A 25,981-nucleotide genomic window follows, 5' to 3' on the forward strand; every position below is an offset into this window, starting at 1 on the left:
GGCTGATCCTAATAAGTAGGTATGGACATTTTTAAGAGATGCCTATGTTCAGGAGTAGAGTTCCTGTTTCGGAAGATGATTATGTATAGAAACATGTGGTGTGACCCCATATTAGACCGTTGCTGAAATCTGAGAGACATAAGGCTTTACTTTGCCACGCTGCCCTGGTGCGGATTGGTATACTTCACACACCTTCAAAATTATTATAGAGAGCTTGTCGGTATGGAGGTTTCCTCACGATGTTTTCCTTCACCGTTAAAACGAACGATAAATTCATAAAGAATACACACATGATTTTTTTTTTTAGAAAAGTCAGAGATGTGTGCCCTTGGGATTTGAACCTGCAGACATTCGTTTCGGTAGACCCTTTCAAACCCAACTAGGCTATCGCCGTTCATTTGGTTGTAAAACGCTATAAATACGTTCAAAATATCGAAGTAAACACTATATGGAGTGTTTCGGTTAATTTTCTTGACGATAATTGGATCAGTGGTGGCCGCCAGCGAGTCTCTAATTGTCAGACGATAAATTAATTACAGGTTCCGTCGCGACGGGTAATTGGACCCCACGCTTTATTACTAGATCGCTCAGTTTTTGCGCATCACGCCTCTTCCCTTAGGGTTGGCAGAATACATTCGCTAGCTTATGTCCTTGTATTAGAGTACAAGTTATGTTGATCAAACACATTATGTTCCTGGTGGTAGGATATATTTTATATTCGCCCGGATAGCTACCATCTTATATAAGGTGTTAAAACACGCTACAGTGGTCTACGTAAGTGTCACGTTCCGGGAACAGCCTGTATATATTCCAACAGGCCGGCTAATTATTAGTCAACATTGTATTGGATCCCACTTTACTTTACCTGCAATTGAAGTGGAGTCACTATATTGTGCTTGTCTCAAATAAAAACCAAGTTATTTCTACTTATATGGTCCTCAGTACTTATTTCAAGTCAAGTTGAATCTCATTGTATGCATCTATCGCCACGTCATTGAAGGTTGGAGATGAAATAAAAGTCAACATATAAGAACACATTTATTATCTCTCATTGTATATCTCTTAGCTAGCACTATCCACGCAGTATGTACAGACATATATACAACACATCACAGGGCAAAGGGAAGGGAATGTATCGGAAGCTGTAGATGAGGAACTGATGAGCATGAAACCATGGTAGTGTCTGACAGTGATTAAAATGTAGAAATTATGATCTTATGATAGAGTTTAGGGAAGGAAAGTTTAAAAAGGATTTTTAGTAATTATGTTTTCACAAAATATTTTTAAGGAAATAAAATAATTTTACGTGATTATCAATAAGATTTTTAAATTTAAAAAATGATTATTTTAGTAAAGTTATGTTTTTTTATATAAGTGGAATTGAATCGTATAAATCAATTTAGAACAATTTTATGTCGTCTCAAAATTTAAATGAAATAAATTAATGTTCGTATTCCGTTTGGAATTCAATTAGATAAGTTAAGGACTGTAAAATTAACAGTATATTCAACATGATTCATTTAATTGAAAGATATTTGTCAGTATACAATTTCCGCGTGAATCTCAGGCACCATTATGTTTGGAAGAAAACTATTGTTCGAATTTTTTCGCAGTTTTTTATGTTATAATAATCTCACGACGATTCGTAGATTTTGTTGCCTTAAATAGGCTGCAATAAAATCCGTAATAGAGTTTCATTTCAATATCTAACATTCGCGTAAACACAAATCATAAAGCAATATGTAAAATGAAAAATTTTACTTCACAGTAAATGGAATCATTGTTCAGATATTTAAGAATCAAAAATATTAAGTAATATTTTAATAGTCATAAGACAATCTTTCATTTACTTTTTTTGAAAATTGTTTTCGCAATAAAATTTAAGAGTAATAAAAAAATTATATTAATTTTGAGAAAACAAATTTAAATTTGTGTAATACTAATACATATATTTTTTTATAACAGATGAATTCCTCGTAAGAAGAGCTGTCCCGCGGAAACATAAAATACTTTGTAAATTACTTATTAGATATATGACTATTCCAAATTAAAATAATTAAGTTCTTACTAATAAATTATTTGTGAGTCCATCTTTCCTACACAATTTTTTTTCTCGTTACTTTGGACGTCAAATATCGCCCAACGTAGAAAGTCAGAAGAATTTTGAAAATACTGATAGATACATTTATTAGTAAATACTAAATACGGTGAGAAATTATTGTATACATAGACTTCAGTGAAACGTTTAGCTAAGTTGTTTCATTTAAATACAGTATATACATTTTTTCACATTGGTACATAAATTTCTATACTTAAATACAATTCTAGATACTAACTATTTTTTAATTTAAGTCATAAAATTAAGTACATTTTAATTAAATTAAATAATAGGTACAAAATAACACGAGCGCGTGCATTACGTCTCTAGTTTTAGAAATTTATTCAGTAATTGTAATAATTGTAATTATTCAAAAGAAATAACACAATAATTCAATCCAGTATAAATCCAAATACAAATAAATGAAATAGTTTTGTTATATGAGAATTTCTCAAAATAAATGAACGTAACGAAATAGTTTTTACGGAATATTGTTACGAAATTTTCTGTCTAATGTACTTTTTATTTGTCTTAATACATCTATTATATGAAATATTTATAGCATTTATTGATTAAGAGAAATAAAAATACTTTTGGGCCAAATAATATCTTATTAATATTTTGTAAAAATCTATTTCGTTACGTTCATTTATTCTGAGAAATACTCATTTACATTAAATATTTCTTCATAATAATTTTATATTCATATATTACACACGCATATTGCTTGAATACACTACTCGACGTATAATTACGTTTACGTATATTTACAATTCTCAAACATTTAGTATTAATTTAGTTTCTATTGAGCTGTTTCTGCGAATATTTGTATATATTTATTCACTTGGTATTTATTAATTTTGATTTATCTGAATACCGTGAACATTGGTTTTAAATTTAAGCAAAAAATGGTAGGGAAACAACGTCTTCTTCTAGTTACTGAAGAATAAAACTTTTATTTTGCTGGTAGTAGGATATATTTATATTCGCCCAATAGCGACCACCGTACACAAGGTGTTAAAACCCGCCATAGTGGCTCACGTAAGTGTGTCGCGTTCTGGAATCAGTCTGTGTATATCGGGTTCCAACAGGCCGGCATAATTGTGTCGACTGCCGAGGAGTAATCATCTCTCGTCAGTCGACATTCTATTGGACCACACTCCACTTACCATCAGGTGCACTGTCACTTTGTCGTGCATAAAAAAAATCTTTCCATTAATAACATTAGGGGCCTTAAAATTGTATTTAAACTTTATTATTGCTTGTTTTGTACCAAACAACGACAATTAAAACTAACATATACACAATTCTAATATATACAATGACTTATATTTTCATCTTAACATATCAAACATCTAAGCAAACGTCTTATTACGTCTCAATCTATATACGGACGTAATAAGACGTCGCTTTAGAATATCGTGAGGATTTCAGTAGGGCCTTATTGAGTCAAAATTCCCCCATTAGAAAAATCAGTCGTAAAAACGATTTTCAGAAAATTTGCTATTCACTTCTAAGTTCTACCATTTACAGAGATAAATTACAGATATAATTATATTCTTAGTGCACATTTAAGTATAATACATCTTATGTTTCAAAATCTTTAGGACTATACCTTCAGCGGTTAACTTTAGCTAAAACAGCTAACATGTCCTCTCCGAATTTGCATCAATACAGACATGTGTTTAAGCCCCATTTGTTTCTGGCATTAACTAGACCATGGTGAGACCTTTGCTGATGTTTTCCACGTGTTCTTTGGCCTTCATCCGTAGGGCGGCAATGGAGGAAGAGCGAGGGTCGGGGGGTGCGGGCGGCGCCGGCGCGGGCGCGGGGGGAGTTAAGTAGCTCGGGTACCCTGATGGAGGGTGACTGAGGAATCCTGGAAGAAAAAAATAAGCTTAGTTCATATGAAAACAAACAGTTACCTTTATGTACATAAAATGTTTTTAAAGAAGCTGTCAAGCATTCGTTATAATCCTGGCCGCTTTAGTTTTCATTGTCAGATTTACTAATTAGAACCTAGTTAGAACGCGACTTGGGCAATAAACATTAATGGTAAATTGTAACTTCACAGGGCAACGCGCTGTCAAACTAAAAAAAAATATACGACATTACTAGTAAACTGACAGTTACTTCATAACTTTAACAGGCTGACATTGTCTGCAACGGGTAAGATCATATACATTATAATTTACATATAGGTACTGAATAAGGGCATATTAGGAAACAGTAGCGAAGGATGAAATGTTTCGAAAGAGAATCCGTATACATAAGTGCATTCTGGAAATCTTTCTAACGATTAGACCTAATTACAGAAGGGAAGCTGGCAGGAATAGAGTTATATCGACTCTTCCCTACTGTAAGGAAGGTCAACGAACGCTCATTGGCACAGATAATATAACAATGGATGCCTTACCCGGTAGTGCAGTGAGCAATGGCGGCGCGAGCCACGGGTCGACCGGCAAGCCGAGCCCGCTCAGCCGCGGCATGCCGCCCGCGCCGCACCCGTACTCCGACAGGCCCAGCCGAGCTGCCTCCATCTTTTCCTGGCGGCGCCACTTCGCGCGACGGTTTTGGAACCACACCTGGAAAGAGAAGGAATTGGTGTTAAACAAGTGTGTTTTATTTGGGTAAAATAAATAAAATATCACGTAGAAATAGACAATAAATTTTACAAAAGAAAACAATTTCGTAACTTAAAATTAAGTGAATACATAAGATTTAAGCCAGCCAGGGTAGCGGGTCTAGGAGATGCAGACGATGCAGTTGGAGAAGTAAGAGTGGGGAGAAAATATACTGAGATGGAATATTTTTACTAATAGAAGAGGGAAATAAATTTCAGGGTATCTCTATTCCTCCTAAGGTTTGGGAAACTTGTGTAGTTGAAGGAAGTGGAAACTAATGAATAGACTTCGCAAGGCTTGCCTTTGAAGCGTGGTCTTGCATTGTGTGCAGGCTCAGCGCTCAAAATTAATAAGCCTCTTGCATTGTATGCATTCTCGGTCACAAAAACAGCAAGGCTGATATATTTAGCAACGGAAATCTCAAATTTCTCTACATTATGTTAATTCACTCGCATGTTCGATATTAAAACATTGGATAGCGTATGATAACCGTCCCTGACACTGGCGAAGTTAAAGAGGTGCAAACTAACAGAAGCACGCGACTCCGCGCGGCCCTACCGCCCGTGCCGATAAATCAAGCGCCTCGTCTGAGCATGTGACTAGACACACGAACTCTATCGGAGAGCTGCACATGGGTTTATAAACAGTATGCAAAGGAATGTATTTGAATTGAAAAGAAATTATTCATCCCTTCATAAAAGAGAGATGTATTTCCAATGTATTAGAATGTATTAGAGGTATTAATGTATTTCCAATGTATTAGAGGTTAGATTATGTGGTAGGCTTGGCCACCTGTTATAATGTAAGATTTATGGTTTGGAAATTGAAAAACCTCATCTTAATTATGAGGATTGCTAATGGTAAATGAAGAACCAAGTATTGCATTTATGTGCGAGTACAATAAAGGATCAATTCTTCTTCTACTCGGCCTCATATCGAAGCCCAAGAAAATAGCTGACAATACCGTTTGATTGCAACTAAAAGAAGCAGTGTAATCGGAGACTATCTCGCCCTTACACCTACCACTCCAGCTCCTGTAAAGCCGTTGGTCCTGCGCCTAATATTTCCGGGCATGTCGGATCGCCGTCTCACCGGACTATGAGAGAAGGAACAGAGAGTGCACTTGTATATTCCGTACACACTTGTACACTATAATATCTTTTGTGCACTTGGCTGAACTCTGTTGAGATTGGCCGCCGTGACTGAAATTTGATTAGGAAGGAATCTGGGACTATATACATTTAAATATGAAACTGCAGAGCGTAAGAGGAACGCACTTGTTCAGTTCATAACGGCATGAATAGACCTTAGGCATAATCCTTTATCCTGCAACCAGACCATCACCAACTCCTAAACTAACCAGCGCAATAGAACTCCTAAGCCAATAAATATAAAGTTTACAATCACGAATGTGGTGTCGACTGCTCGTGTCATATATACTGGTCGCGTGTCGCTTCGTATTTCGGCACCGGTGACATGGAACGGTTGTCAAATGTGCTCAATTTGTCTCACGTCAGCTATTGGTGAGTTGGAGTCTTTGTTCTGAGGATTAACAGCAACTGGGGAATGAGAGGTTCTGAGTGTCCGAGGTCGTGTATTCTGAGATTTTATAGCCTAAAAGACAGTTTGAGCATAAAAACAAGGTATAATGTATTTGCAACAAATGTAAGTGTTGCGCGCAATTCATATTAGTGGTGGGGTAAGAGCAGGAGTATGGTGAATGATGAGTGATCACTCACAAAGAATGTCACCTTTTTTAGGTCATTTATAATATTTTACACACTCCTAATATTTTCTTCTTGAAGAATTCATTGGTATGTAGGTTTCTTCACAATATTTTCCTTCACCGCTAATCAAGCAATTATCCACAAAGACTACACACATAACTTATTAAAAATCAGAGGTGCATGGGTTTTAAACCTGCAGACTTTCACTTCAGTCCTTTCCACTCCCAACCAGGCTATCGCTTATGATGTATCAAAACTGGTTATTAAATTATGTTTATGGGCGCTCCGGTGCTTACAATTAGTTTGTATGGAGGGACATTATCGCGGTGCAAGTTGTGGGGCGGATGAGGTATGGTGTCTGGCGGTGCCAGCGCCGCACGTGACGCGCGTCCATAACTCTACTTGTCATGTTTACTCATGTATTAATTGGACGTGTTAGTGAAAAATTATAGTATGGCTTGCCACGTGATCTGATGGCTAACATAGGAACTTGCTAATGGCAGGGAAGGAGAGGCAGTTCGGGACGCAATCTGATAATGCCTTGTTGTACCCTAAGGCTGCCTAAAGGTACTCTGAGTTTAAGAAGGTATACTGGCGTTAATAGCATTGAACTGATGGTCTATTGATTATGTTGGGAGATTCTAGACACTAATTTGAGGTTGGGTTTTCATGTAGAATTTTTAAGCGAATTGCTTCGGTGAATTCTATGAAAATCGTGATGATTAAATATCAGACGGATGGGTCATGAAAACTAAGATAAATACTGTAGGTACGTTATTTGATTCAAAAATGTTTTGCTATAAGCCCATATAGGTTTGGTAGTAGGACAGTGGAGAACTGCTTACCGTAAATACGGTGAAAAACCTGCCATAGTGGTGTGTTGTAGCTCACTGTCCCAGTGAAGCGGTTATACACTCAGGGCCGGCATAATCCTCACGACCGTTGATTGATTGACAGTAATGAAATTCTAGGATATGCTGTTATTTTAAGCTTGGACTAGCAATAAAAGAATTTACTTTTAGTTCAGAGTTTTGAATTTGAGCTGATATGGCCAATACCTTAGTACCTTATAATGGGAGGAAATACACAAACAAAATATGCAGGTAAACCTCTGCCTACCCTTTTAAGGATAATGGATGAGTACCTTAATATAGAATAACTCAGTGCCCTGGGCAAATGGTAGAAGTAATAATTAGCATCATAGTCGCGTGACGCCGCACAAATGAGCCGAATTATTCACTGTGTTTGAGTGTAGCCGCGTTTGTTAATTAGCGATACAATCACTTTTGCGGCCGGTGTGTCCCACGAGGAACTTTCTGCGCTATAATATTTTTGATTTTCTTCAAAGTGACCCCACTGCAACTGATGGTAATTAGAGTGGTGTTCAATATAATGTAGACTGACGAGAGATCATAGTCGACAGAATTATGCCTGTTGGAGCCGAATATACACAGGCTGATCACGGAATGTGACACTTACGTGGGCTACTATGGCGGGTTTTATCTTGTGTACGGTGGTCGCTATCCGGACGGATATAAAATATAACCTACCAGCAAAGCTGCAGAAATATCAACAAGTACGACACATCACGCTTTTATCCCCGAAAGGGTAGGCAGAATAGAGCATCCACTTTTCGCCATGTGTCTTCCGCGCCATGATGTGATAGGGAACGAATCCATCGCCGTATCATGGGTAAATATGTACCCACTTATCGCATTATTTTTGTTGAATGCCGTGTCTTGCTTTTATCTAATTTTTCGACAACACTAGTTATGTTGTTACAAATTAACATAATTAAACACATGTTTGTTAAATGCACTTTAGTTTTATAATGCCTCCTGTTGGGAGTTGATTAAAATCTACTCTTTACAAAATAACGAGACGATCAACATCTTTACATATTATTAAATAAAGTCTCCAAAAGCTGTCTGTGTGTATGTGATCGTATTTTCTCAAAATCTAGTGAACGGAATTTTATGAAATTTCTATTCCGGGAAAATATATAGCGGGACTTTTATCCCGGAAAACTCTTTCAAACGAACAAAGCACGAACAAAGCCACGAGTCATAGCTAGTTGTTACTATGATAATAAGTTCGGTATATGTTTGTACTTTCTTTTTTTCCACGCATTAAAGGGGAAACGAAATTACATATTTTTTTTGTAGAAATAGTTTGAGATACACTTGTTTATTTTGGAAAATATGTACAATTCAAGCAGCATTTTTACTAGAAAAGGAGGCGGTTTTGCTCACAGATACTGTTACTATAAAACATGTAATGGCCCTGTGAGATATTCCCAGAAAAATCGAGGGCTCTAACCACGCGGTAGGTTTTTCATCACTCCGTGAAAGTCACCTTATCTATTAGATTATTTTCATATAATATTTTCATAGCGTAGCTTACCCTATGTGGAACTCGCTTTGCCTAATAAGGTAAGTCAATTATTGTATTTTTCTTTTAATTTTAAGCATTGTTAATAAAAAAATTAGTATCAATGTAAAATTAGATATATTTTTTATTGTTCACCATTAGTTGATTAAACAGTAAAAAATAATTTAAAATTAACAAGAAATAAATTAAAAAAATGTGTTGGCAGGTAAGCGTAGGTACGTGACGTGTTTTCCGTACACCGGCACCGTACGATGTTTTGATTTTGTATCACCAACACTGCCCTATATCAAAGAAAAGATTTGTTCGCGTAGCTTCCCATCGCCCCGCATCGCTCTAGTAGAGCTCAGACCGCACTCACGCAACGGCAAGCCGGCCCGCGCTTGGCTAATAATCGTGGTTAATGTCGCTCGTTACTTCTATTACTGCTTCTGTTTCGATTGTGAGGCCAATTAAATACGCCATTAATTATTTTTGTATTATAGTTTGTCGGTGTAGTGGCTATTTAGCTTGGATTGGAGGTGTAAGGTTCGATTATAGATGTGGGAACTATTTGTGTGGATTTTTTATGTTTGCATGGAATTGAAGCACGGAGAGGGATGTTGTGATGATCCTCCTGGAGCGGAATAAGGCCAGGAGTACAAGTTAGGGACCCGATATCCTATGTCGTAAAACTTTATGAGTGATTGAAAAATATTATATAAAACCTGTCTAAAAACAACACTGCTCTTGAAATATAATGAAAATTTCTACATTATTTATTTTTTTAACTTCATAAAAAACCTATAGAAATACAAATAAATCATATTTGCACAAAGTAATCAAATCAATGCGAAAACAATTTTCAAATCGAGCACCTATTGTATCGACTGTTGCGAGTGCGACGTCCTGCGACGTCCCGTGACGTCACACAACTGTCGCAAAAAACGACGTGACAGATGTCTGTCGACGCCCCCGTCGACAATAGGTTTGAAGTGTTAGTTTTGTTTTTTAGCAGCGGTTTGCGCAGACGTCACTCGACGTATCGAGACGGTTTATCGTTGACGTCAAAATAGTTTATAAAAAATACGAGCACGAATTGAACTAATTCCTTTTTTAGAAGTCGGTTCATAGCATAACCTTCTTTGAGAGAGACTTATATTCAGTAATGACTGTTTGATAATGATGATTATTGTACACAGAAGATGGTTAATTAGTAATGTATTTTTCATTAGCTTAACAGTGGGACAGTATATAATATATATTTACTGATGGTAGGTCTCTCAAATGTGAGACTTTGCCTGAGTAGATACCACCGCAATGTCTATTTCTGCCGCCAAGCAGCAATGTGTAGTCACTGTTTTGTTCCGGTTTGAAGGACATTGTAGCCAGTGTAACTACTGGAGACTTAACATCTCACGACTCAGAATGGCGAGCGCAATAGAATACCAAACAATACTTTGTAATCCAAGGTGTTGGATGGTGTTTCTACCGATCGACAAAGTCGTCTCGTCATTCAACATGAAAAACTCTCGGGTATAAAAGTACGGTGTTCTTTTAATCGACTTTAAGAAACGGATGTTTTATGTTCCACTGTATTTTGATAGGAAGTAGCCTAAATTAATCCAAGACATGTATGTGTGGTAGATATGATCCAAATCCCTTCAGTGGTGTCTGCATTAACATATATCCCTTTATGATATATGCAGATGAAACCTCGATCAAAACCTAGTTAATACACTAAAGATAAAAATAAACAACGTAATTTTACACGAATAAAACACTTACTAAGCGCCGCGGGAGTAGTTAGTGTAGTTTCAACACGAACTTCAACTACTCCATTGTTTGTGGTTTGGGTCAAGGACAGCCAGTGGGTTTCTTGATGGTAAATTATTAATATCCCATTGCATTTTATGTTCATGGTAATTCCACCAGTTTTCTAGATAGATCTTACAAGCGAGGGTCTCTATGGATAGGTATTACTGTAATTTGCTGCAACATCTCTATTATATTATATATAATTTTGAGTAAAATTTGATGATTACTTATAATTAGATCTAAAACAAATTATAATACATAGAAATTGTGCCTTACGGATTAGATTAGCAATCAGTTTTTGCAATTCGTTATTGTGATTTAGTAGGCGCTTTATTAACTGTATAATTATTCAGAAAAAGTTAGACCTCTAGCAATACATCGGTGAAAACTGCATGCAATTCCATGCAAATTCTAAATCTGTCGTTTTGGCTTTTGTTATTGTAATAAATACCCGGCTTATTACTTTTTGCAACATCTATAATGTATAGACATCGGTCTGACAATTTTAATACGTAATGATAGATATATATGTAAGTAACACAAGCTAACCAAGATAGAGTTAATTCAGATAATATATTATTTATAAAGAAAATATAACGTGATGCCGTGTCGGTCGACTGCTATGGGACAATAAACCTTCTCCCTTGGGGCTTACCGTGTACCCTACTGATAAAATAAATGTTGTCACAACAGTTTAATCCAACAGTCACAAACAATATAATATTAAATTATAGTAAATTACTTCACTATTTATATCGCAATGTGGGGCAAGCGGCAATACTTTTTTTAACACTTATTTCTTTTAATAATAGATTAAATAAATCGTGATTAAGTAATAAATCTTATAAGAAATGTTCGTCCTTAAATATTAATATAAAAATAAGATATTTACAGAAAATATCCTACTATACGCATTTAAAAACGTGCAAATCACGTTATGGAGAAAATATTAAGTATTTTACATTGATGTTTTGCTATTTTACGGTAAATTAAACATCGTATGAGAGCAAAATGTTTGTATGACAATCTTCCCAATGTCTACTCTATATAATCTCAAAACTCTGGTTCAAATAATGAAAACTTTGCGACGTTATCGACGTTGCAAGACAATTCATTTGTACATGAAGTCAAAAAACGCGATCCAATTTTCAGTGGAGCAGAGATGGGTCGTTACTGCGCGGAAGTGTCGGTGACAACGTACCTCCGCGTCCCTCCCGCACCCTCCCGCGCCCTCCCGCACACTCGATCTCCGCATCCGATCTAATAAGGCGCACGTTACGTCTCCCAAATGAAACGTCTACGTTTGTATCCAATTGCGGTTATCAGTTTACATAACACGGTTTATTGGTGGAGTTTTTTACAACACAACCCCAATTATCGCCATGATTATTTCGTCCCGTGATGGAGGGTGACCCTATTTTCATAATGTAAAATTTCGGCATTAAAATTAAACTACTTTTCGGATTCTATCGCGGTTTTTTATATTTCAGTTTTCTCGCGACGTTTCGAAGACTGCAGTCTTCATGATCACGGGGGGGGGCTGAGAGGTTGTTCATTCGTAAAGTCAAAGTTACAATATCTACCTACATTTTACAATTATACAACTTTTAAAATTTTTAGCTGTTGGTGGTCCGATCTACGCAGAATGAGCTCACAGTGTCTTGAAGTCTGGCAGAGAAACCGCGATAGAATCCGAAAAGTAGTTTAATTTCAATGTCCAACATTCGCGTAAACATAAGAAATCATTAAGCAATCATTTTGTAAAATTTTGGATTCCGGTCTGAACAGAAGAACTTAATATATTTGTACCAGATCCAGGTATCGACCTCAAGATCTCATCGCAGCAGTCTTCAATGCACTCTCGCCAATATAACTGGTGTAAGTCTTAATAATGTAGTTTTTAAAAGTTGTACGTGGCTGTATAAAAACCTTCCCTCGCCTTGTCAATCAAGACTTTTTTCTATCCATCAGTTGTGGAGCGAGTGTAGTTGACACCATGGTTTGGGGGCGAGCCAACTTGCACGAATTGGGCAGGTTGCAAAGGATTTTTTAGTTCTTTTATTCTGTGGTTAACTGGAAAAAATCTTTATGGAGCATTGACGTATATTCTATAGACTCGAACGTCCATATAAACTATTTGTTCAAAATCTGAACTAAAATTGCAACCAAAACGTCACTGTTATAACCTATTTATTCACTTGAACAACAAATAATTTTAATAAAGTAGGTAATATTTTTATCAAATCCAGGTTTACACTTAGACTCGAGTTCTTATATCATGAGCGCCACTCCGTACACAACCACAAGCTGTCAATATTGACTATACTAAAGTCAGTTTGAATGGATTGCAGTTCAATTCAGTTGAACACAGTGAATGTTCGGAACGCCAAATCTAGTACGTAGTAGGTACATATGTATCGATATTATTTGATGATGGATTGAGTAAGAAAAAATAGGTATGATATTGTTTTAACAACACAAATAGAGTAAATTCTTTTAGAATATAATTTTGATGTTTGGTACACAGATAATTCATGTCTAATGTTAAAATGTAGCAAAAACGACACGATATCCTATCTTTATTGTGATTGGTTGAGAGAAAACACGTGACTAACGCATTAGTCTGTCGACCAACAAACGTCAAAATTAAATTTCGAATTACAAGTCGCATTTTTGGTACTGTAAGGAGGCAGACTTTTCTGACAATGATTCGAATGAGCTCTGTAATGAAGTTTAGAAATAATTGTAGTTTGATTCATTTAATTATAGGAGGTGGCAGAATAACATAAAATTTTGACTGTATCTTTTTTGTGTGCCAAGGAAGCATTTTAATGCGAAATAGTTTTTAGGTTAGTGCATTTTTTTAAAATAAGTATTTGACAAAAAAAATGCTTTTTTTTTATCTAAATTTGATATTTGGTCTGCCGCAAGATTTTATGTACCTACAATGTTATTCCTTCGCGGAGGGGAGTCCTCGAAACTGCATCTCAAAGGCTCACATCTCCCTCAAATCTGGTTGTATCGATCGCCCGATACCTCTTTATTTACAAAACAACGCCCTCTCCAACCCCCCCTTTCTCCTCATCCCGCCTTGCGCAATGTAAACACCCGGCAAAAACCATTTCTTTCTATTAAGAAAACGAAAGAGACAGCAATACGCACCGCACACACGTCAGACAAGGACACACAACATCGCCATCTTAGATGCAGCCGTGGACCAGAACTTAGCCAATAACCTGTCTAAAGAGCCAAAAGGGCTTACGCAAACCGCATCAGCTTTACAATATTGAATCTTATTGTGCGGTAGTTGGGTGTAAAATCGTTCGGTGGGGTGTGAGGTGAAATTAATGTTATCAAAGGTTATTTAAGGGGGAGCTGTCTGCTTGTGAAGCCTTAATATAATAAGGGCTATTAGTTAAGTTGAAATTGTGCCTGTTTCTGAGTTCTGTCGGGGAGCTATTGTGATGGGACCTCTAATTGTTTCGTTTGATCGGACCCCGGTTTTGTAATGAGGTTGGGATCATGCGTTTCCTAGTGATTGGCTGTTATTTGAAAAATAAACAATATGAGATTAGAGATAAAGTATTTTTTTGTTTGTTTGACGAGATTTTGTCGGCTGGTGGGATATTGCGTCTGAACAATAAATACTTCCTAAAACTTGGGATTGTAATACTGCAGTCCGAATTAAGACCGTCACCCTGAATTATTCGAGTTATAATACTTAGTAATATTATGTCATTCGTTTTTATGCTTTGGTGAGGTTGGACCAATTTATTTTAATCAGAAATATTTAAATCAAGAATTTTAGGTATTTTATTTTTCTTCCTCAAACAGTTATTGGAATCCTTATCAATCGTTTTTTTAGTTTGATGAGGCATGACAGATTTTTTCAAATTCGAAAAATATTAAAAAAATATATTTACTCTCTCTTTGAAATAGTTATCGGTATCTAAATCCCCTACTTTGACATAACAACATTCAATCTTGTAAATTAGTGGTTAAACATACAATTACATAAGCAAAGGCAGAGTCGCAATTGGTGCACCCACTTTCCGTTGTACTCCGTCCCATGATGTGATAGGGTGCGAATCGCCATTATAGACTCAAATTCCAGACTCAGGGCTGATACTGAGCAAAAAAAACCCAATCCCACCTTGCCTGGGGATCGAACCTAAGACCTCGATACTATAGTTGCACCCCAATACATCTACGCCACTGAAACAGTCCTGAGTAGTAGTATTTAAAATTTTATGAATTAAATTTATATCAATCACATTTTTCCATTCTGGGAAACAACAGAATACTAATGTGAATTACTAAACTACAAACTTGCTTTGGTGTCTCGAATAATGACCCAGAAATTTGAACCCGCACTACTACCAATCCCACGCGTCTCTTTTAGGCCCAAATCTCCAGAGAGCGCAATTAAACGGCACATATTGTTGAGACAAGTAAAGCCGCGTCCAGACCGCGGCGCCCCGCGGCTCACTCGCGGCCCATCTGAACCCACCCTAAACATCAATCACTCAAACTGACTTAATCCGCAACTAAATTAACTCTCCGCAAGCGGGCTCCCCCTTAACTAACACACCGCACCCAATTACCAACCCTAATACCCACACAATAAGGTAACGTTTCGTTTGTGCTCGCAAATTGGCAGCGAATCCAATTCGAGACTTACTCAGCGGTAATAAGTTTGAAAATCCAATGTCACAGTGAATTTATCTCTCAAACTCGTTCTGTCCTCGCATCATTTAGTCTTTATTCTATTGGAAAAAGACTTAAACGACGTGGTGAGGGAAGACAAACTTTAATAGTGAGTAATAAGGTTGTGTTTTGTTTGCGGTCTGTGTTGCGGGCACGGTGCGCTCGGAGTTTTTATTTCATTCATTAGAGGCACATTTGAGAGCTGTTGGGCGTAAATAAGCTTTTCTTTTAAGCGATTGTTAATGTTTTGTGCCTTTTGTGTGTTGTGTAAACTGTATTGTGAACATAAATGGAAAGGATTATTTTTGTCTATAATTGTGTTCGCCAAGTTCTAACCGACTTTTGCAGTTTGGCGGTTATGTGACATTCTGATTTTGAAAGTTGACCACGCTGAGCATGTTTGAACCGGCTTGGTGCGAACCATTGTTGCAAAGAAATCTGGTGTGAAATGTCGGAGCGTGTTTTTCGTATTGACTCTTGAAAAGTAATTATAAGTATCTAACCGACAAATATATCGAAAATTAGTTATGTACATATTTGTAATCGTCAGACTTTTCTGCGTTTGATCTAGGTATTCTTTATCGCTAGGGAAATATTTATGTTATAAGAAAATTTTTCTATTAGACATTATTGTTATAGTAATTAATAGTATAATTGTTATGAATTTTCTTAAATTAAAAATTATATCGTTTTATATAAATGTTTATTGACTGTCGCTTAGACATTATTGCCATTCAAAAGCTACTTTGATATGTGATATTTAGGTCAAACACCGTTTTCCTTCCTATTTATTTACTGTATTTTTTAGTTGGTACAAGAGTATAATTAATAAATTTGTTTTTGTCTCTCGTATACAGTTGTGAGCGTCAGGTTTTATTTTCTTGTAATTATTTTTGCATTTGTAACTTGCATTATGTCAGTGACAGAGCAAGGCCTACACTCTCTCAACAGTAGAGGAGGCCTGTATCCTACATTTTGATTTGATATTGTCTCAAATCGATAGGCGTTGAGCAGTGCCATGCAAGATTACGACTTTACAATTTGATTTTGTGCAATTTAGTTCTCAAGTTCACTTAATAATGCCAAATTACGAATTCTAATGCTGTCGCTTAGAAACAAATTAATTCTTAAAGTGCAAATAAAAATGCAAAGCTGTGTGCACAGACTCCCTCGCCAAATAGAGTCGTGTGCACGCGGGTTAATAGTTCTCGTATTACCACGCAATGGTAAGGGCCCGGATAAATAAATAAGTCATTATTAAGTAGTGGCTCTGTGGGCAAACAGAGGGGGAGCCACTAGTTGGGACCAGCAGTGGATGTCAAACTTTGTAGGGGATAACGGATTTAGTATTCAAAAGGCATTTAAATGGACCTGGAAATCTTTAAAGGAAGCGTATGTTCAGCAGACTTCATGACGCTAATGAAGATGAAATGGGTTGCTTTGAATCACCTAGGACTTAGCATAGCTGGTGAAATGTACGCCCTGCTTGTCTTTGGGCCTGTTCGAGTATGAATAATAATAATAATAATATCAGCCCTGTATTATATACTTGCCCACTGCTGAGCACGGGCCTCCTCTACTACTGAGAGGGATTAGGCCTCAGTCCACCACGCTCGCCTAGTGCGGATTGGTAGATTTCACACACCTTCGAAATTCCTATAGAGAACTTCACAGATGTGCAGGTTTCCTCATGATGTTTTCCTTCACCGTTAAAGCGAACGATATATTCACAAAGAATACACACATGATTTTAGAAAAGTCAGAGGAGTGTGCCCTTGGGATTTGAACCTGTGGACATTCGTCTTGACAGTCCGTTCCACACCCAACTAGGCTATCGCCGCTTCGGGTATTACATAAGCACTAAAAGGGCCTTGGGTCTATGCTTTTCTTAGTTTTGATGACATGACATCTCCGAATAGTGTATTACAATTCTGCTTTCCTAATACTTGACCGGTCCCTTTGAAAAAGAAGCGTGATGCTATGATATGTAGCAACTTTATACAAGGGAAGAATTATTTGGTTCAACCAGTCGTAATTTTGTTAGTATGTATAATCAGAGACATTATTCTAGGGATAATAAATGAGCGAGTAAGAAACATAAAAGAATTGGCGAAAATATTGGAACCGCACCTTCCACCTTTTCACAAGAATTTTATTACAAAAGTTGTTGATCTTATGAAAAGAAATACAGTGATTTTTTTGTTACAATGACCTTTAAATTGCAATAGCACATACTGCTGCTGGAGGGCGGAGACAGAGGATTGTATTGCAGTCCCGTCAGTTCGAATTAGGTGTATTCTGTAATGTGTGTGTGTTGAATAAAGAAATATTTGATATTGAACTATAAAAATGCCCCTTTTAGGACAAACCTTAAGTTTAAGCACCACAGTCTGTGATGCAATAAACGGTTAATGTTTGCCCGCTCGTTCAGCGCACGCATATTTTGTCCACGCAAATATCAAAATGTGTCAGTGGCTCAGTGCTTGTTATTACTGAATTATATTAATATTAGTTAACTGTAGAATATCAGAATTGTAATTAATATTTATATTTCTATTTACAAGTCCGCAGGTACAAAACTTAAGGCACCTCTGGGTATTCAACTTATGTCTGTATTCTTTGTGAATTATTGATAGTTTTAACGGCGAAGGAAAACATCTTGAGGAAACCTGAATACTTAAGAAGTTCTCCATAATAATCTCGAAGGTATGTGAAGTCTATCAACCCGCACGAACCAGCGTGGTTTACTAAAGCCTTATCCTTCTCAGTAGTAGAGGAGGCCTGTGCAGTGGGACAGTAATACAGGCCTGATATTACTATTATTATTAATCACGCCTTCATCTCTGAAGGGACAGACAGAGATGCAACCACAAACTTATCGCCAAGAGTCTTCCGTCTCATGAACACAAGAAGATAAGCCTGTCGCCATCATCGGCCTCATGGAAGCAACTGCTGAACATAATCCCTTCCTGAAGGTTTCTACAGAGACTTGTCAAAGGCGGTCAGCCTATCGCCATATCGGATACAACTTCCAGATTTATTATAATTCCTTATGATACCAAATATCTGGTCTAAAGGATATGAAGACGACCTTTTTCTATTTTAGTACCTCTAACTACGCTGTAAAGTATAGATGATCTCTGGTAACAACGGTGTATATCTGGTTCCAACAGGCCGGCATAATTGTGTCGACTGTCGAGGGTAATCATCTCTCGTCAGTCAACATTCTATTGGATCCCACTCCACTTACCATCAGGTGCAGTGGGGTATAAAATATATCCTACCACTAAAAAAAAGTAGCCTATTTGTTAATCCAAGACACGGTCTACCGGTGTGCCTAAGTTCATTCTAATCCGTTTAGCTTTTTCTAAGTTTATTTCTAACAAACATACACACACAAGAATTAGAAGAAGGAATGAATGAAAAATCTTTGTATTCATTAAAAATCATGGTTTATGTATAAACAATTATAAAAGAAACCCTACGGCGTACATTTTAAAAATAGTATAATTAAAACATTCATTCATAATTAATTCAAACCACTAATGTAAAATATTCGTAAAATTCAAGTCATTTTCTTTTAAACAAATTAATAAAGTCTAAAATGACTTTGAAAATAAATTCAATTACTTAATAACGAGTCGATAGAGTTGTAACTTGTGTCTGACGTGACGCGACGTCAGCCACAAACGATGAGCGCTATAATAAAGAGTTTTCAATAAAAAGGGCGAATCAATCGAAAACAAATTACTTACGCGACCGCATAGGCCCGGTCGCAGCGCAGACTATAAGCTATGGAAACGTAGCATTCGTTTTTAGCTTTTGTATATTTACAACTAGATTAGCTCACGGCTTCGTCCTCGTGAAGGAGTTTTCCGGGATAAAAATCCCGCTAAAAATTATCCGATTTAATTATATTTATGGATCACTATTTTGATACACATAGTAAATATATGCTGTAACGGACTTTTATTTGGAACTATTTAAGATAAACATCCCTACGGTACATATTTTTTGTCTAACTCTAACGGTTTAGGCAGCGGACATCAAGATAGCAATTTTTTTCGGTCTTACTTGATATTTATCGTTATATTATGACCAAATTATACAAAATCATTATAAATCGTAACCTATGTGTTATTCTGATGTATAACCAATATTGCTGTGAAGTTTGACTAAATCCGTTCAGTAGTTTTTTCGTGAAAAAGGAACAAACATACATACATCCATCCTCACAAACTTTCGCATTTATAATATAAGTAGGATATATAGGATTGCGGAATGGTAGTTGACATTATCACTGAGTATGACGAGTTTGTAAACAATGTTGGGATAGATTACTGTGCGTTACTAATATCAAATGTTGTAAATTAGTGATAGCCTAGTTGGGTGTGGAACGAACTGCTGAGACGAATGTCTGCAGGTTCAAACTCAAGGGCACACATCTCTGACATTTCTAAAATTAGCTGTGTATTATTTGTGAATTATCGCTTGCTTTAATGGGGAAGGAAAAAACCATGAGGAAACTAGCTTACCTGAGAAGTTCTCTATAGGAATTTCGAGGGTGTGTGAAGTCTACTAATTCGCACTAGGCCAGCGTGGTGGACTAAGGCCTAATCCCTCTCAATAGTAGAGGAGACTCGTGCCCAGCAGTGGGACAGTATATAATACAGGGCTGATATTATTAGCGTACCTTCTCATCTTACGTGGGATCAAATTAATAGTATTTAGACATATTGGAGAAAGAAGTACCTTAGTTTTTAGATCAATCAATTTCATAAAATCAACCGATTAATGAGTAAATTGGGCAAGAAACAATGGGTAAGTACCCAAAGTAATAAAATAAGTACAGTAAAATGAATTGCATCGCTTTAGCTTCGACAGTTCCCTAACGAATCAAAATGGAATCGTTTGCAACATTGTTTTCGACGTAAAAATAAACGATTCAATCGAATCAACAATGTTGAGTATAAAATCATTATGTTCGGAGCCTGGCTGTTTGTCATCCGACCGCAGTAGGCGGGTTTATTAACTCTGCGATATGAGACCGGCTGAGTATTAAGATGATTTGAGTTCGATTCTCAGTTAGGACAACATTTTTGCACACAGAGTTACGATGGTTATTTCTGAAAGTGTAAGCAGAGATGCAACTAGAGCTCCTCCTTCCCGCAATGGTTATTCCGTCCCATGATGTGATAGGGGGCGGCGATTGACATTTACCGGGCACAATGACAGACTCCAAGCAGGTACTGAGCAGGAAAACTGAACATAACTTTAACCCGTAATTCAAAACCGAGACTTCAACATGGCGGTCACCCCTTATACTAGTCACCCAAGATCCGGGTAATTACACTCATGTTTTGCAAAAATAGACGACATGGTTCGTAATTAATTTATTATTAGTAACTAGCTCTTGCTACGGATTCGCTCACATGTAAAAGTATTATCTGGATAAAAGTCCCGTTTTATATTTCCCGGGATAAATTATTATTTTAAGTTGCACCTCTCGCATACACGGGTGATAACTGCATTAAATTACATGCAGTAGTTTTTGTTTCATACGAGTACAAACATACAGATAAAAAATTTATAAATCTTTATTATGGATTCTATGGCTCTAAAAATTATAGAGAAAGAGGAGGCTTCTATTAGTTTATCTTCAATATCTATAAAGTACAGACATCGGCCTGTAACAATTTTATTATATGTAAAAATTAGTCATATTATGTCGGCATAAAATATGTGGTCTATTCCCCTTCAAAATAGCAAATTAAATGTAATGTAAGTGTTTAGCGGGCAGCATTGTGCCGGCACAGGGCGACGACAATAGCATCGTGTGCATTGTCGGCACGCAATTATACGTGGTGGGAAATGTTTGGTAATGATTATGTAATACTAAACATTATCGGCTTTGCGTCGACTTCGTGGAAGATGGAAATGTAAATATTAAATAACTAGTTGACCTGACAGACGTTGTCCCGTCTTAACTATGAATTTGCGGCGCGCCTTCTGTCAATCGCTTAAATTAACTTTTCTTAAATTTTCTAACGTTCTGCTCAACTTCTTTAATTTTTTTTTTCCATAAGATCCTTCTCTTGATATTAACAAACACAACAACAACAAAAAATAGTGGAATCAGTTCAGCCGTTGACGCGTGATGGCGTGACCAAGGGAAATAGGGATTCATTTTTATATAAGTATATAAATGATATATCGCCTATAAAATTATAAGTCTTGTGAGAAAACATTTTGGCTTCGCAACAAACTTATTATGAGGTATAAGGTTTGATTTCCATGTCGGGTATAGCAAGAGTTTTTGAAGAACATGCTTATGTTCACAGTTCGGACTCTATCGTATTATGTGAAAGAGTTTGGTGTAACGTGCACTATTTTGCAAAAGGTCTACTCGAACGTCAAAGGATAAAGGTGTGAGGCTATGTTAGCGTACCGTGCTGTAAATAAATGACATCATAAGGTTCATCATTAGGTTACTACAAAACAGTCTTAACAAAATATTGGTATACCAGTTGATCTTTATTCATTTCATTCATTAAAAATCACAAGTCAAATTGAAAAGTCTTCTTGATTTCAATGACAGTGATTTCGAAATTAAAGACACTAACCAAACAGCCAATCGGCGACACTTGATCTGAGTTTGGCAAACAAAGTATCAATGATTGCGCGCGCACGCACGCGGCCGCACGCGCCGGCACGTGGCGGCTTGTGCCAGCTCGTAATTACAGTCCTGTTGGTGCCACCGGCCAATTTGTGCAACAGCTTTCCCGTATCATGTTTCACCGAGATATACATCGAGTGTAACTGGATTTTTCTCGCGCACTTCTCGTCGTTATTTCTAGAAATCAAAGTCCCTGTGACCACTTATCCAGACAAAATGTGTTCCATAATATAATAATAATAAACTGTCCCACTATTGGGCACGGGCTTCATATACTTCTGAGAGGAATTAGGCCTTAGTTCTTCACGCTGGCCTAGTGCGGATTGGTAGACTTCACACAGCCTCGAAAAACCTATAGAGAACTTCTCAGATATGCAGGTTTCCTCATGATGTTTTCCTTCACCGTTAAAGCAAGGGATAATTCACAAAGAATACTTTAATTTTAGAAAAGTCAGAGGTGTGCGCCCTTTCGTTTTGAATCTGTGGACATTCGTCTCGGCAGTCCGTTTCGCAGTCAACTAGGCTATACCCGCTTGCATACAGTGGGTGCTGCGGTAGCCGCTAACAAATATCTTTACTCTCGTTTGTGAAAACTTGCACTAGTAACTTGGCGGTTTGCATTCCGGAATTAGCCAATGTAAATCATTTAATTGGTCGGTGCTATGTTCAGTGTAGTCACTGTGTAGTCCACGTGTTCACGCTTTTATATCCGAAGGGTTAAACAGAGTAATTAGTAAATCCATTTCATAGACCTATTGATGTAACTTATAGTATAGCGCAGGATTGTAATTTATGGAAGGATCCTCGGGTGGTACTTGCCTAACATTGGGCTAATACGATGCGATATTCATAATGAGAAGTAAACCCATCACTATATCGATCTGATGCAACTCATGGGTCTCTGACTGACTGAAATGACATTCTCAGACCAGATAATTGAACCCAGATTCTCACATTTTTAACCCTATGCAGTCACCAAGCCAACGAGATGATTGGAGTACCAGAACAAAAGTTGGAAACCCCTCAGTTTAACAATAGGGCTTTTCCGAGGCACCCTAATCGTCGTAGTGGATACCACGCCACGCCCAAACCTTATGTTCGGTATATAGACGTCCGCTAATTAGTTTAATGGATAGACAGAGAACGTAGATTTAATAAACATACCTTTGCTGGTAGTAAGATATTTGTATCCGTCCGAAAAGCGACCGTGCGTACAGAAGGAGCAAAATTCAGTGGCCCACGTGATCCGGGACTAGGCTGTGTGTATTCAGTTTTGACGGAAAAAATTATGGCCAATAGCGAGGGATAATCAACCTGTACCATACTTACCATCATGCGCAGAGACACTGTCGTAGTAGCATAGACTAGTGGTGGTAGGATATATTCTATATCCGCCCGGATAGCGTAAATATGCACTTTATAAAGTAATAAGGTAGTATCTACGAAATCGTTGGTGCGCGAGTCCAACTTGCACTTCTCCGGTTTTGTTTGCCTGTTCTGGCTATAATACAAATGTAATTCCCGCCTTATTTTGATCAAATCCTTAATGTCCAGTAATTACACTATGTCCCTGTATCCACAGTTAATGCACACTGTACACTGGCTAACACAATCAAACTCTCACAGACTGTCTCCGCAAATACACTGCAAAGTGTTTAATTAAATTTCGCACTGACGCCTTCTTTGTGCTATCACTAAGGTCGTAAGTGACATTAATGTTTTCAACCTTATTTGAATGTGTTAAGGTTGAAATTCGATTGCACGTAGTATATAGAAAATGTGCAGATAAATCGACAGATTAATTTGCGTCTGGGGCGAATGTAATTAGTTTTGCTCATCGATAATTAGTGTAATTAAGTGATTTGGGAGGCGAGGCCGACGGCTGCTATAATTGGATAAGTATGTGATTTTTACTTTCTAGAATGATGTTTTATTTTCGGTACTCTACAGTGGCTATTCAAAAGAAACGTGCACATTGCAATCGAATTGTACAGTTTTTAGCACTTGTTTTAAGAGAAGGGGAAACTTAAATACTACTGAGGTAAATGAACACAGAAAAGTAATGTATATGCATGGTTTGTATACATACGATTTTGTATTTTATTAATAAAAAAATAGAGTTTTGAATTACCTAATTTAATTATAGAGCTAATAACCTAAGTTTGTAACCACTGAACCAACGAAACGATACATTTAATATCGATTAATATCTATATTAAATTTTTAATAGTTTTCCGCTCAATAGACCTCCATTCTTTGCGGCAAACACAAATATACCTTCAAAGAACATGAGAATACTCGGATCATTTCTAATCACTACACAAATAGTAAAAGTGTCCCAAACAGATCATCCGCAATAATCCTAAACATTGTACAATACGGTCATAATAAATTTAAACCTTATCATCTAAGTGTTAAGTCCATTTTCACGTGCCATTATAATGTACAATCTAACATATTTCAAACTTAATTGGAAAGGTAATAGAGTATTTTTTTGTTTGTTCAGGATTAGAGTGACACTCGATGCCGATTTGTATGGGTTGTATGCGTTGTATAGCCGGCGCTTGCACAATTCATCACATTGTTACACAAAATGGCGGCGTATCAATGACGCGGAATATATTTGTTAGAATCAAATCGAGGATATTGAAAAAATAAAATAGGATTGTACAATCTTTGTCGTCTTCAGAGAAGGATGGCGTAAACTTGCAACTTAGCCTCTTTTATGTATGGCGAAGGTTTTCAACTATCCGTATTCACTAACAATACTATGAGGGTGTTTAGTGCGCCCGATTGCATAGGTTTAGTTCTAATTTGTTTATCTGACAGACAATTTAAGTCTCATTAACCAATTATAGAGACCCGTTTGATTATGCCTATGCAATACGAAGGCTGTCATGCAGAAGAACAATCTAGAAATTGTTGTTTTGGCTTCTTTGGCTTTAATGAAGACTTCATATATTAGTTGGTCTTCAATATCTATATTGCCTGTTACAAATTTATAATTAGTTGCCCAACAACAGTTTGAACCCAATTCGCCATCGTATTCTTCTGTCCTCTATCAATATGCACTTCGATTATATTTCTCAACAATAACTCAGGAAATATCAAGTTTGTAGTTCCGCCGGCACCGGGCGTAATCCACACCGCCATGATATGTAAGGAACCCTACTCATTGTGTACCGACCAGCATAACTTGACCTCTCACATTTCTTCACAAAACTAACCAAGAGTCCAGGATAAATTGGCTATACATTCAATTACCTTTTAATTTTTTTTACAGGATGGGGCCGTCAAATTTTAATCAAATTATTTCATAAAAGAGTAGGTTATGATTAGCTTTCAATATTGCTAGGGCTTTGTACCATTATGTGTTAAACTCTATTATGCGTTTCAATAATTGATGGAAAGGTACGGTGCCGCGTTAGAGCAAATTCGTTGCATTGTGTCGCAAGACTATGTTCATTCTTTCGCTTTGTAGAAATGACTATGATGAGAATGGTGATAACCTAGATTCTGTTTCCAGATAATGGAAATGATGAAATTCCACTGGAACCTAACAATGCCAGTCGCAGTCTTACTTATCTTAAAATTAACAGAATCCTAAAATATAAAGCATTTTGTTTATTATTCTAAATTCTAACTTTCTCTATAAATACACGTTATATTTTAACATTAGTGTTTATCACAGAAAATATCTGAAAACTAGGTCACCTGACCACGTTTAATACCAATTAATACAACTAGAAAGAGACAGCCGTCCTCCGTCACATCCTGGCGGTAACCAGACACGGTAACTCGATCTTGCCGCCAATTGTGCGGCTCTAAAGAGTAATCGAGATCGGCTCATTTGCTTCAAAAACACAATAGAAACACGTTTTTGCTCTGAGCTTCTGATAGACCGAGATGCTTTGTGTTCTTTCGGTTACTTTTTGGGTTTTGTATGACGATACTAGATGGTAAG

General features: G+C 36.9%; 1 protein-coding gene across 1 annotated transcript in view; it reads right to left on the minus strand.

Moving 5' to 3' along the window:
* Positions 1-1,025: 1,025 nt before the first annotated feature.
* Positions 1,026-25,981, minus strand: part of LOC115446115 (retinal homeobox protein Rx3) — a 49,884-nt gene continuing 24,928 nt past the window's right edge. The window contains exons 3-4 of the mRNA XM_030172673.2: positions 4,515-4,683; positions 1,026-3,977 (exon numbers count right to left, since the gene is read on the minus strand). Of these exons, the coding sequence (XP_030028533.1) occupies positions 3,811-3,977; positions 4,515-4,683 (336 nt within the window). The 3' untranslated portion in view covers positions 1,026-3,810. The remainder of the gene's footprint in view (positions 3,978-4,514; positions 4,684-25,981) is intronic.

This window comes from Manduca sexta, chromosome 5, assembly GCF_014839805.1.
Source record: "Manduca sexta isolate Smith_Timp_Sample1 chromosome 5, JHU_Msex_v1.0, whole genome shotgun sequence".
Taxonomy (NCBI): Eukaryota; Metazoa; Arthropoda; class Insecta; order Lepidoptera; family Sphingidae; genus Manduca; species Manduca sexta.